This window comes from Triturus cristatus, chromosome 5_2 (genome assembly GCF_964204655.1).
Source record: "Triturus cristatus chromosome 5_2, aTriCri1.1, whole genome shotgun sequence".
Classification (NCBI taxonomy): domain Eukaryota; kingdom Metazoa; phylum Chordata; class Amphibia; order Caudata; family Salamandridae; genus Triturus; species Triturus cristatus.
Genome location: NC_140588.1, coordinates 888,418,330 through 888,432,253, shown reverse-complemented (window position 1 = coordinate 888,432,253; position 13,924 = coordinate 888,418,330). Strand labels below are relative to the sequence as shown.

General features: G+C 44.0%; 1 protein-coding gene across 1 annotated transcript in view; it reads left to right on the top strand.

Moving 5' to 3' along the window:
• Nucleotides 1-13,924, top strand: part of TBC1D8B (TBC1 domain family member 8B) — a 765,078-nt gene that overhangs the window by 197,188 nt on the left and 553,966 nt on the right. Inside the window, exon 2 of the mRNA XM_085608029.1 lies at nt 1,024-1,134. Within this exon, the coding sequence (XP_085464155.1) occupies nt 1,024-1,134 (111 nt within the window). The remainder of the gene's footprint in view (nt 1-1,023; nt 1,135-13,924) is intronic.

Below are 13,924 nucleotides of genomic sequence, written 5' to 3'. Positions count from 1 at the left end.
CATTGGCTAATCTGCACTATTGAGGCTTTAGATCAATGACATTGATTTTTTTGGTTTGTTTTTGGCGAGGGGTGAGTTAAAGTAGTGCATTATGTCCTCAGTGACCCAGAACACATCTGGGAATATTGAATTAATTACATTAACCTTCCATGCACACTCGGACAGCTATATTATCAACACAACACTAGCAAAACAGCAACACAAAAAGCAGAGCAAAATTGCACAGCAACATATTTGAGAATAACCAAATACAACATCACTTCACAATGGCCAACTAAAGCGGCAGTTGCTCACAGCTCAGTAATACAACTTGACAACTGTAATGAAGCTCAAGAAAAACACAATACAGCAACAAAGCACAAAATCAATAATACAGCAACCACATAATAACAACGAACCCCATTATCCACCCTACAACCTCCAACATCCATTGGCTTCCATGAATTTTGTACATTTACTGTTCCTAACTTTAGTAAAATATGTACCATGTAGGTTTTTTGATGTAAAAATATTATCATTTTGAAATAGACATTATTCTTTTCTGGTTCAAAAAGCTTGTCTGTTGACCCCTGGGGAGGTTGCAGTGTCCCTGTGGACCTCACTCTGCTGGCTTGTGTTGTTTTAACACTCTTGCTAGTGCAACAGGAAAAATGCAACTAAATTTGCCCTGGCGCCGGATAATACCTACTATATTTCTATAACCTGACGAGGGCTCAGTGTATCAGTTTTCATCAGTTTTCATCCATCAAAGCAGATTTGCTTGCTTGTTGCTGCTTTATTAACATCCTAAAATAAAATGTCCAACTAATCTCTCTAAAGAATTTCTTTTTAGGCTACATGACCTTCTCTTCTACAACATATGGCCTTTTAGCCTGTGGTTTAAACATCTGTCTGCACACAGCAGAGGCTGGCAGCCTGTGCAGAGATTTGATTCATCTCAGCTTGGCTTGTTGTGAAAAAATGTAGCCTGGCAACCAATTACTGTGATCGCTGTTCAAAACATGTTTTTATTATCTATTGCAGGTATTCTAGTGGGAACGCTTGATGCCGTACTAGACTCCACGTCGAAAGTCGCGCCTTATCGCATCCTCCATCAGACACCAGACTCTCAGGTCTATTGGTCTATTGCCTGTGGTAAGCATGGGAAGTTTAAATGGGGTTGACATCTAGTTTATTGCTGCACTTTATCCCCAATCGGTTCTAAATCCATCAGTCACTGCAGAACACTTACATTTATAGAATCCTTTACAAATGGGTAACTTGAATCCTTGGGATCTGAACTGTGGTCGAATATTATTTGGCTGTATTTTACTATGTATGTAGTCTTGCTCCATTTCTTATAGCCGATTGATTTATTGTGGCACTTTAATCTGCAGAAGTATATTTCCACGTTTTCCTCAGTGGTCGTGTTCTCCCCCTTGTGCTTGCTGACATTTTCTAGTTTCATGCAGTACAAGTACTCATTTAAATATTCAGCCACAGCATAGGATGTAAGGAAAAGAAAGAAAAGAAAGTTCAGACCAAGGGAAATAACAACAAGCATTAAAATGCAATAGGTCTCGCCTTTAATTAATTTAAAGCCATTTGCTTTGCTATACAATACCATTAGCAAAGCAAATGAATAACTTAATTAAAGGCGAGACCTATTGCATTTTCAATAAAAGCTGAAACTGGGGGTCAGTGAGAGAAGAAGACACTGGTGACCAATTAAAGCTGGAACTGAAGATCAGTGTGAGAAGCTGGCCCTGTGGGCAGTACGAGTAACTAGAGCTGGGGGTCAGTGTGAGAAGCTGGCACTGGTGGGCAATAAGAGCTGGGCATGGGGTCAGCATATGAAAATGACACTGGTGGGCAGTATGAGAAGCTGGAACTGTGGATCAGTATGAGAAAATGACACGGGGGAAGTAAGAGGAGCTGGAGCTGGGCGTGAGTGTGAAAAGCTGACACCGGTGAGGAGTAAAAGTAGCTGGAGCAGAGGGTCAGTGTGAGAAGCTGACACTGGTGAACAATAAAAGCTGAACCTGGGGGTCAGTGTGAGGAGATGACACTGGTGAACAATAAAAGCTGAAACTGGGGGTCAGTGTGAGAAGATGATAATGGTGAACAATAAAAGCTGAAACTGGGGGTCAGTGTGAGAAGATGACACTGGTGGGCAATATGAGGAGCTGGAACTTGGGGTCACTTTGAAGAGCTGGCATTGGTGGGCAGAATGAGGAGCTGAAACTGGGGGTCAGTGCGAGAAGATGACACTGGTGGGCAATCAGAAGAGCTGGCTGGGGATCACTGTGAAAAGATAACACTAGTAGGCAGTATGAGGAGCTGAACTATTGGGTCGCTGTGAAAATCTGACCATGATGGGCAATATTTGCTGGAGCTGGGGGTTTGTGTTATAAAATGGGAATGGAACTGGCCTGGCGGGCAGTCTGAGATGGTGAAATTGACGGGATGCGTAAAGGACTTCCATTAATGCTTACTCCAGGAATCCGGTGGGCAGCATGAGCGAATGGCACTGCAAAGCTGTGTGAGACGCTGGATCTACCGGTCAGTGAACGATATGGCGCTAGCTCCTTGCGTGAGGCGCTACCATCGGTGGGAAGCACGGGAAACATGCACCGGAGGGCATTGTGGGGCGCTGGAACTGACCGGTAGTACGAGGAACTTGCTCAGTGAGCAGTTTGAGGAACGGGCACTGACTGGTAATTCTTTAAGATGGTGATGGTGGGCCGTGTGCGTAACAAAGGGCACAACCCCCCCCCCCCCCTCTCTCTTCTGCGCCACTGCTGACCCTCGGAGAATCTGGCTATTGTCAGTATCCGGTCTCCCCGGCTCTCTTTCACTTGCCTGGAGCAACGTAAAAGTTTACACGACCTCTCGCATACTTTTCTGACATACCTAAAATCACCCAAAATCTCACAGAAAACGAGCACAATTACCTGAATTCCTAACGGCAAAGATTACAATTAAAGAGGTGCCCGGGTTTAGATAGAAAAGTTATCGGTAAATGGGGGCGCAGGTGACAGCAGAACCAACACAGATGTACGGGGTGGAGGCGTAAGCAACCCGTAAGGCACATGTGGGGGAAAGCAATATGGCGGGCACGGATGGGGGGGAACAACACAGGAAAAAGGTGGGCGGATGCCACACAGACGGTGCAGGTTTGAGAAAAGCAAACGGACGAGAAAAGCAACGTGCGACTTGCAGGCAGAAACATAAGAGATCTAACCGCTTCCCAGCAATAGCCCTGTTCCTGGCTGGCAGCCCCCGGCTCTGCTCTCAGTCCCCAGTGCGGCAACCCGGTCACATGGGCGTGTAGACACGCTGTCGCTTTAGAAAAAAAAACGCGCGGTCCCGTAAGTGAAGGAGGACTGCTCTGCATACGATATCTTGTCTTTATGGGGCCATGTATTTAAACACATGGCCCCATAAAGATAAGAAACCTTTTGCGACGGGAGGAAGTCAGACGAGCCCGTCCAAGTGGGCCGTCTGAAAAATGGAAATGTCTACGTCACAAAGTGCTCTTTCCCAATGGCTGGCCACCGTTTAGCCTAAATGGTGACGCCAGCCAATGGGAAAGAGGGGCGGGGCTTGAAGCCCTTTACTGAATTCCCTCAGAATCATTCATTCTCACCGAGAAGCTGTAAGTAAGCAAGGGTGATGTGCCTTTTTCAGCAAACCTCTCTCAGCTGGGCCTCCTCAGGCAGCCCTGTCAGTCCTAGGCCTTGCATTCATAAAGTAACCACTTGAATAATGGGCTCTGCTATATGAATATTTAGCGCCTGGAAGTGTTTTATTGTTTTATAAAGTGCCACACTAGTATGCGGCATTTCATTTTACATTATAGACAGGCTGTCCTATTTTCAGTGTTTATTGTTTGGAATATTTCAATGGTGTGTTTTCAGTGTTTCCAAACCTTTTGAAACCATTCTTTATCAGTGTTTTCTCAGCTGTCTTACCCCCAAAATAGACAATAACTGTATTCCAGTGTTTATGAAATGTTATTTTTTTTGCAGTGATTGTTAAATAGCACATATTTAATTTACAGTGTAAGTAATGCAGGGTATGTTGTGTCTTTCGATTGGCAGTGTCCCCAAAGAATTAATTTTAGACTTTAGTATGCATAGAAAGTCTATGTATTGAATGCTCGCTCACACTGTCATCTCATTACCGTCTCTTACATCGCATTAACTCTCAGACTCAGTCTGTCAGGACTCTGCCTGGTTTACAAAACTATTAATAGATTAAAAAAAGAGTGCTATGTTCAAATGTTTTAATAAACAAATTCATGGACACAGTTGGGTATCATTTTCCTACTCCTTGCCGAGTGTTATGACATTGTAGGGGTGATCAACCTTGACAACAGCATAGTACTTTGTGAATCTTTTAAAATGTTGAATTACACCAGATTCATTTGTATCCTTGCATTCTAAGGCACTTGAAAGTTGATGCTTTAAGCATGCCCACCATTGCTTTTGTTCAAACTTTGCTTGACTACATTAAGTTGCCGCTGCTGTTGTGCAGACTCATCGCCGCCAAGTGTCCCCATGGCAAATATCTCACTTTTAAGTCAGTCCTGACCTTTTAAAAGCCTTCACATTGTATTCTGGGACTTGAATTGTTGCTGTTAACATTTTATCTATGGGCTCAAAACCCCCAGCAGTTTGCTAAAAAGCCTAGATTAGCAGAAGGTATCACACATAACAATAGGACACCTTGCAGCTATGAATTTTGTTGGTACGCGGAAATTCCTGATTCATGTTTTCACCAGTAACCCATGCGCATGATGACCGTTTTCTTTTCACATGCGCCGGTCACTACACCTTACATTTAATTTTTTAAGCCTAGGGTGTTTGGCATTTGACCTGCTAAAAAAACTGACTTGTTAAAAAAGGGGGCTGATGCCTCAATGAGTTTTACCCATTCTGTGAGTAAATGTGATAGTACATATTGGCCAAAATTCTTATGAGCCAACCATTTCACTAATTGGTGAAAGAATTAAACAAAACCGAAGATCAACTATGATTTTAATATTCTCTGTTTCTCTACACTATATAAAATATGTAGATCAGACCTAAAACATGGTTCTAAACCCTGCACCTTTAATCCAAGCACACAAGACTGAAGGAAAGAAAAGGAAGAAGAAACCGTATTTTAGTGACATCCCTAAGAAACAAAACTTAATCTTAGACCAGCCTTTCTTGCTGCTACTGTGTATTAGAAAGTTACATTGTGTTGGCCACTTCAAGATGAAACAAGAATTGGCATAGCCAATAGGTCTCGCCTTTGGGACCTTATAAGTGTTTAGCGAGAGATATTTGGAAAGAAATTGTACAAATCGCCGTGCAGCTCAAACACAGAAGAGCCTCTTTATCTATACTTCGCTCATGTACAAGGCCGTTTATATCAAATCAGTGAGCTCAACCGTAATGTTTTAACAAATGTGAACTCAAAGGTATGGCTCACTTAATTGTAATGGGCTGAATGTCATACGAATACCCACAATTTTTAGGTCTCGTAGACCTGCGTTGCAGCGCGCATGCGCTGCTCTCGTCTGCGAGACATATTGTGGGTGAGTATATTTCAGAAGCGGGCTTGAAGCCCCGCCCCTCATTTTCATTGGGTAGCGTCACCATTTATGCTAAACGGAGGCTTCCGATTGAAAATGAGGCTCCTGTGTTACCGCCCTTTGTCCTTTTGGGACGACCCATCTGGACTGGGTCTCCTGCTTCACGGCTGTCGTGAAGCGATTTTTTTTATCTCAGAGGCGTTTTATGTAAACAAGCATCTGAGATCTAGTCCTGATGGGCCTCCCAAAAGGAGACAGGGCGCATGTGTTTATTTTTTTATCGTGCTTTCGCTTTCACTGAAAGTGAAAGCGCGATGCAAATATAAACAGCGCTATGGTGCTACCGGTAGGCAAGCAAAGGCAGAGGATCAATAGGAGCTGCGTTGAGCAGCCGGGACCTCGGATGTGGAGATGCACATGACTCTAAAGCTACAGCGACCCCAGAGAGTGATGCTGCTGAGGCGAGGGTGGTGGCAGATGAAGCCTGATCCAGACGCACCCTGAGGCACCTCGGCCGGGACCAAGAGTACCCACTGTGTCCATCGACACACATTCTGAGTGAGGTAGGTGGCGTGTGCGCCGCTTCCCAGCCTGTGGTAACGCTGCCAGGAGGGAGGACCACAATTAGCCTGGGGTTGCCCTCATTCATCTTGCAGGATGCTCACCGTGCCTCACGCAGTTAGACTTCGTCTGCTTGTTAATGTTTGCACATCGACAGAATCTTCTGAGAGATGCTCATGTGCACTCAGGATCCAGCCACAGGGATGCGGTGCGTCGAGTATAATGCACGTGTGGTTAAAGCATCAGCTACAGAAATTTGTGCGCAACTTGCAGGGAACAAGTATATATGTCATCGAGTGGCGGGGTAGCTAGCAGGGGTTGCCATGCTCTAAAGGAGTACCATGGAGTTGGGTGATTAACATTATAAGTTTTTGTTGTGCTTTATATAGTGCAAACTAGACCCGAAGGTATCAGAGCGCTTTTTGTTACGCACGGGGGGTTTCAATGATTTTCCCAGAATCATAGGTGTTTTGAGCGTCCCTGCCAAGACTCGAACCCGGTTCCGCTGCTTCGGGGAGGGAATCCTCTAACCATGAATGTAGAGAGGAAGAAAACTACCTCATAGTCTCTAGAATGCGTGTGGGAAGGAGAGCTCAGAGAAGCTGTACCCCTAGTGATTTTGTAAACGTAACTGCATTCAAGAATCAGATAAGAGGCTCTGGATTTCCGTCTCTTCCTCTGGTCATCCTAATGCCCCTTTCAGTCTCATTAGGGCACTCACAGCAATCCCAGATTTGCAGGGCTCATCCTTCTTAAGGATTGAACAACTGCCCTGCTGACAGCTGTAGTTAAAGTGCTGCAATTAAAGACCGCTCTTTCTGACCCTGTAACCCGGAATAAAAAGAAATCTGGAGAACTGGATCCTGGCGCAGTGCTCTTTCACAGGCTGCTCCTTCCCATGGCTGTTGACAGGACGGTACCACCCCTCATAGCTACCTTTGATTTAGTTGTAATTGCATGCCTGTGTTTAGAGGGGCTCTAACGTGTAATCCTCACTTCACACACCCTCACAAAGCAGTGGTTCGCCACCAACTGGAAACTAGCAGATCTGTCCGATTGACTTTCCCTTGCCTGTTACAGAAGACAACTATGAATCTTCGCTATTCCAATCATTTCCCAAGCCACGATGGGAATCTGAATGTTACACCGGATAGGGCCCAGCACTGATCACACATACATGACTTGCATTATTAAGTACGGTAGAGGATGTGGCCTAACGGCCAGAGCTGCCACCTTTGCAGGTGGGGATCCAGCTTCGTGCCTTGGTATTGTAAATGACAATGCCTTTTAATATTATAAAAGGCATTGCCATTTACAATGCCAACAACTCAAAATCTCGCAATTGCGAGACCTATTGCATTGTAAATGCTTGTTCAAATGTGATTGCCGGCTTAATAATGCAATTTGGCTTGAAATAAACTCCAACAACTTACCAACACCCTATACAACCAATCCTAATACTACTAATATTTCAGACCATTAATTGTATCACCACACGCACAGCATCAAAAACATACAGTTGTCAATGTGACACTTTAAAAAAAAAAAAAAAAAAGTACAGATATGATTATATAAAACACTCCAACGCAAACAACCATATTTCTCGCACCTGGAAAACATAGGAAATATTAATGAAACCAATTAAACACACTTGACAGAACACTCTCATGCCCATTACACATCATTCTTATTCCAAAATATAACTGATACAACAGCATCTAACACTGCTGAGCGCAAAGACCAAACCCAACATTCACGGACCAAACAGAACACTTTTAGCCAGACACTACCGAAATTTAACACAGAAGTACAAGATTAGCCGCCAGTCTATGGCTAATCATCACAACAGGATAACAAAAAAATACACATGGGTTATTCAATAAGACACAAAATCTGAATGTAAAGACTAAATTAATTATGAGCAAATACCCAAACACAACAGGGCCACAGAGTGATCGTTCAACATAGCAAGTAAAAACTTCACAGCGTAATGAGCACCAGGTGAATCAGACGTACCACATGCACCAAGGACCTGGGTGAAACACACCCCACGGCAGACTCCCAGTCACATTTCTCAACACATCAGATACGCTTTGTAATCTCCACTCTGGTCAGTGCGAGAGCCAAGAACAGGGGCGGTCGCACAACCCTGGCCGTTAAACTGTGCCATGCACTCCAAATTCTGATAGCGTATCATAAATATGAAATAATTTGAGTGATTTCAAAAGGTTGCAGATTTGTTTTCTGATTAATCAACAACAAGAATGTTAGATTTTCTGCAGTTAATTGGCTACGAGTCTTTTTTAACAGTGTGACTCGTCTCGAGGAGATGCAGTCGAATTATGCCAGTATCAAGAAAACATAACTAAAAATATTTTGCAGAGTTGGGATAACCGAGGGGTTACTCTGCTGTGCCGTCCTGAACGCATACAGAGCTTGTGCAGTATATTGGACTGCTATTTACAGGACTTCGATGCAGCCCTATCCTTTCCACGCCAACAGCTATGCAAAGTCAAACACAATTTACCGTGAACTAATTCAATACCATCTGCTGTTAGTACCTATGATGCACATTCTCACCTGTGAGCAAAATATTGGGAGCCTTCTGGAAACCGTTCGAATCTGCCATGTCACGTCCAGTTATTCAACTCCTGTACAACATGCGTAGGCACAGAGTAGCCCTAACAATGACAAAAGAGGACCTTACAAACCAAGAGTGTGCTCTAGGGTGTCAACTAACCTTAAGGTGGCCTGGCAGTTGTCTGCATCCAATGTAGTGAGCTCTTCCGTCGCCTTTCACTGCTCCTGCGCTCATCGGTCGATCTTTGCTTGTAATGCTATACGACAGGAAGTCGCAACTCATAACAAGTGAAAGCATGGCGCGTTGTGTATAACCTGACCCACGAGAAATGCAGCTGCCACCCTGCACAATGCTGCTCGCACCCGAGAGCAAAACGCCGTGGTAGTCAGCATTACAAAAAGAGGTGGGACATGCACCCGCCTTTAGCCATTTGCGTGCTTTCATTCTTGAAAGACACATGCAAAAGCCAATCCTATGCGTGGGGGGAAGCCAGAATCCACACAGAGTAGTTTAGAGTGCTTACAAGAAGCCTCGCAGAGCAGCGCATGCGTGCTGGCTCAGGTTCGACCTAATAAAAAGGACTCATTCTCACTCTCTTTGCTTTTTTAAATGGCATTTTAGTTTTTGATTGTACATGTGTTTAGCAGCGTTTATACATTTCTTTTAGACAGTCTTGCACTTTTTTTAGACCGCATTACAATGCATGTTGTTTTTGAGCCGCTACTTTCAATGCAAGAAGTTGAAAAAATTCCCCAGACTGTAATTTGCTGTTGGCAAAGAAGCCAGTGCTGGCTCAAAGTAGCATGCGTATCGCTGGGGCATTTGGCAGTAGCGGTGCAGCTCGAACTTGATTGCATGATTAACTTGCACGTTTGGGAGCTTTTCTGCACATTTGGTGTTGTGGTAATAGGCTAAATCCGCAGTATGTCCATGCAAAGCAGGAGTTGCCCACACTTTTGGTTTATGAGGTTGCTGCATAACAACAGCTTTGTTTGCATGCCGACCCATGAAAATCTGGCGCCTGCAGCATTTTTACGGGGTGGGCAGTTTCACTTTGTTTGCCATTCTCAGTGCTTAATTTGAGCCAGTGGTGGCAGTGGGGCCCACCAGCTCTTATTCTGGGGTCAACACTTATGTTTCCTCACAAAACATATGTCCAAAGCAAGAACACAAAAGGGGGATAAAATGAGGAAGGGAAAGACGGCAAACAGTGGACGAAGGGAGAAAGCAAAGATTAAAAGGAACCTGCACCAATGAGCTAAAATGGTAGGAAGTGTCTGATGGTGGAATAAATAGGCACACAGTAGAATCAACACTACACAGTCTTCTTGATACATGGCACCCCGACCTTCGATATTGCCATCTGTAGGCTTCGGAATAAAACTGTGGGCCTGGCTCTTATCTTATTTATTTACTTATTTTTGCAGATTATGCAACGGCCACACTTTTGTGACGCTGAGAGCTTGCACAAGTTTGTGTTCATTATGTTTTTTGGGGGTAAAACCTCATAAAACACATAAAAATACATAATACAGAGTAAAATATATATTTTTTTTAAATCATCAAAATATTCAACAACTTGACTGACTACCTCCTGCTCCACTTATTCCCACTCAGCTGACAGTTGGTAGGGAGTAGATCATTTGACTCCAATCTGGTGGTGCCGAGGAGGCTATTACGCAGGAGGGGAATCAGGCCATGGCAATCAGGTGTAGATGTTTCCCTGCCCTCATGTAGCATTTCTCATAGTGATGATGTTACATCACCCTTAGTAAGTCCATTAGTTTTTCGACTGGGGACATTACATCCAAGGTAGTATGCACCCCATTCTAGCCTAGTGGAATGTTTCGGGCTTGGCCAGTAAGTAGGGGAGGTTTGATTGTCATGAGTGTGTGAAGTCTCATGCGGTCATCTGTCTACAGGAGAGATGGCTTACTGAACCCTTGTACTTGGATGGTGACGCCACGTATTTCACTCGTGCTCTTACAGGCTCTGTTGTCTCTATTGTGCTTCCAGCACAGCTTGAATGGATGTACCTGAGCTCCCCACACTACCAACTTATTCTCTGACAGTGATTAATAACCCAGTTGCTTTTAATCAATGTTTATATCAATGTTTTATATCAATTTTTTATATCAATGTTTTGATACCTCTATGGCTGATTTTCCCTAATGAATAATTGGTGACGTGGATGACTATGTAAGTAATATACAGCGAAATTATGTGGTGATGCTGTGGGGGATTTCAATCTGAGATGTCAGTTTTCTGTGTCCTTGGTTTGTAGGTTGTTGGACAATATGGGGGATCCTTTCACCCACAGTCCACTCTGGGACGAATTCAGCAGTCTTAATGTGAAATACAATTTGATGTTTTCCTTCGACTCACTATTGCTGAAGCCTATTGTGTCGCCCACTTTTGTAAGAAGAGGCACCCCTAGTCAGATTGACGCTATCTTTTTTACTTTTTCCCCTGAGGGGCTCGGTGGTGGACTTTAGTTTGAGGTACTCGCCACTTAGTCATCACATGCTCTTGTGTCTCTCCCTGCATGCTTCCTTCTTGACCAAACACCTAACTACACGCAATCCTCTCTCTCGCTCTTCAATACATTTAAAATGAAGGGTGGATTAAGAAGTGCTCCAAGGTAGACATTGCTTCATTCATGACCAGTTTAGTACCCCCTTTGGCTGAAGAACACAGCAGGAGGTAACTGACAGTTTTTATAAAGGATCTGCCAGACTATCCTTAATTTACTCTTGACCCCTCCCAACCATAATCGGGAAAGAAGCATCAAATGGTTTGACGCTGACTGAACAGAAGCACACAACCAGCTATTGGTGTCCCTTAAAGAGACCCCCAGAGTGCAGGAGAATGTGCAGAGTGCCAGGTGCGGTTAGTCATGTGCTGAAAGCAAGGAGAGCAGTTATCGGACAGGAAGCGTTCTCTGCCCTACTTCAGGCTAGTTAAACACATGGCACTAAGGCATTTTGGTGACGGTCAGCCACAATTATTTTACCAGTAGCAATGAGTCAGGGTTGGATGTGGTTATCCCTCCTGATGTTTGGGTTGCCCACTTTAAAGAGCTTTATGCGGACGCCCTTGCTAAGGCTACAGTTGCTTGTAAGCCAGCAGTGGATAGCTCGACCAGGTCTCCTCCAGATTTTTTGCCAGGGTCAGTCCCTCCGGCTGGACCGGAGATTGAACTTAGCGAGGTCCAGCTTGCACTACTAGGCGGTTGCCCCGCCACCAAGGTGCCAGGTCCCATCAGGATCCCTGCTGATTTGTTCAAGGCTACATCTGAGCTGTGGGCCCCAATTTTGACAAATGTCCTTAATGTGTTCCTAGTCATTGGCCCACCTAAATTTTGGACCCGCCACAATTGTCCTCTTTCTTTTAAAAAAAAAAAAAGGGCTCTAAGAGTAAACCTCCACTGTTATCACCCAACTTAATTGATTAATTCCATCGCTAAAGTTATGGGGAGAATTTTGTTGGAACGACTGCAGACATGGGCAGAGGATCGTAATGTATTGTCTGAGCTAAAGTCTTTGGCTTCAGGCTGGGTCTGAGAATGGAGCAGGCCTTGAACTTTTATCTTATAATAAGCAAGTGCACATTGGCTAAAAAAGGCAGGCATTTACGTATTTAAGCTCCGGGTTTTACTCCATTAACAGAGCCAAACTGTGGAGCACTTTGTCAGATATGGGAGTGGAACACTACCTAGTTGATATTTTGCAGCAAATGCACAGGGACATAACGGCCAGTGAACGATATGGCCTGGGGGGGGAGCACTGAGGGTGAGTGAGAGAGAGGGGGAGTGAGACCACGGCAGCCTTTAACTTGACATGGGGCATGCGACAGGGCTGTGTGATGACCCCATTTCTGCTTTCCCTGTACAGTTCATTTTTATGCTGACTACATGCCTTTTACTGTGCACTTTGTTATAAAAGACCCAAAATCTGAAGGTGAGTCAATCTGGGTTACCCCAAAACTTTGAAAGCAGACTCTTGTTAGGCTGTCTCTTGCTAGGGACTTAAAATACTTTACTCAGAGGCTTCACTTCAGGTCAGGTTCTTGCAACATTTGACTGAGCCTTATGCTTATTTCCTATATTTGATTTAACTTGCATTTTGAATAACCCAACTTTTTGTTTGTTTTATCGCACTTTAATTATTTAATAAACCTTCATGGTTTCTAGGTTATAGTGGTCATGTTAGCGCTATATAAAACTTTTTTTTTTAGCTCCTACGGTGAGCATTTACCCACTTAACTGCTAATTTTAAAAAATGTGAAGGAATATTTGCTTTATGGGGCAGGTAGCCTTACAATTATTTTTAACCCTCTACATTGTTTCCTTGCAGAGAGTCACATCACTGCAACCACCATCTCTCTCACACAGCACTGTTCATCAGTCACCAGACAGAAGATTAGAGAGAAAAAACTTACATGTAAGGAGCCCAAAACATACCCGAATCAAGTAACAGCGAGAGAGGTTAATTGGAAAAAACAGAAATCTGGGAAACCACAAATAGGTCACCAAAATAGGGAAATATGGGAACAGAGGGCTTGGGGTGCAGAGTACAACACCTGATAGATTTGAGGAAGCCAAGCAAAAACAGCAGAAAGGAACTCAAAGCTTGAATGAATTATTAAAGACTGCTAACTACTAAAACCAAAAAACAGGACAGGCAATTAGTATCCGTATTCCGTTTCGGCCACTGTCTAAAGAACACCAACAAAAGGGCAGCTATCAACTTAGGCCGCTGCGACTACCAAAAGTCACTCGAACAACACATAGGAAAGGGCAATTCACCACACCGTGCAGTGAGGGCTCCAACAAGACCTCAAGCGAAGGAATACACCTGCATAGCTGACAGAGTTTAGGCAGGGGATCAATAAACCCACACCCTCACTGTGATGCAAACCACAGAAACACCACAAAGAGATACTAACTCCTCATGAATTTGTATGTCAGGTCGCAAGGCCTCATGGAACGGGGAAATCTCACTCCATGCTGGACTGACATTTGGGCCAGGACCGGTTGACGGAAGGTTCACCATGGACAATCCACAATCATAGAAAGGCTTTAATCGAAAATCGCTAAGGGGCCAATTAATTGGTAATGTAACATAAAAATAAGTCACCAATTATCAGAACTGTTTAAGACGTAATATATTTTTGGGTTTTGCCATACTTCCTCTGAAGTATGTTTGTTGTGCATATAT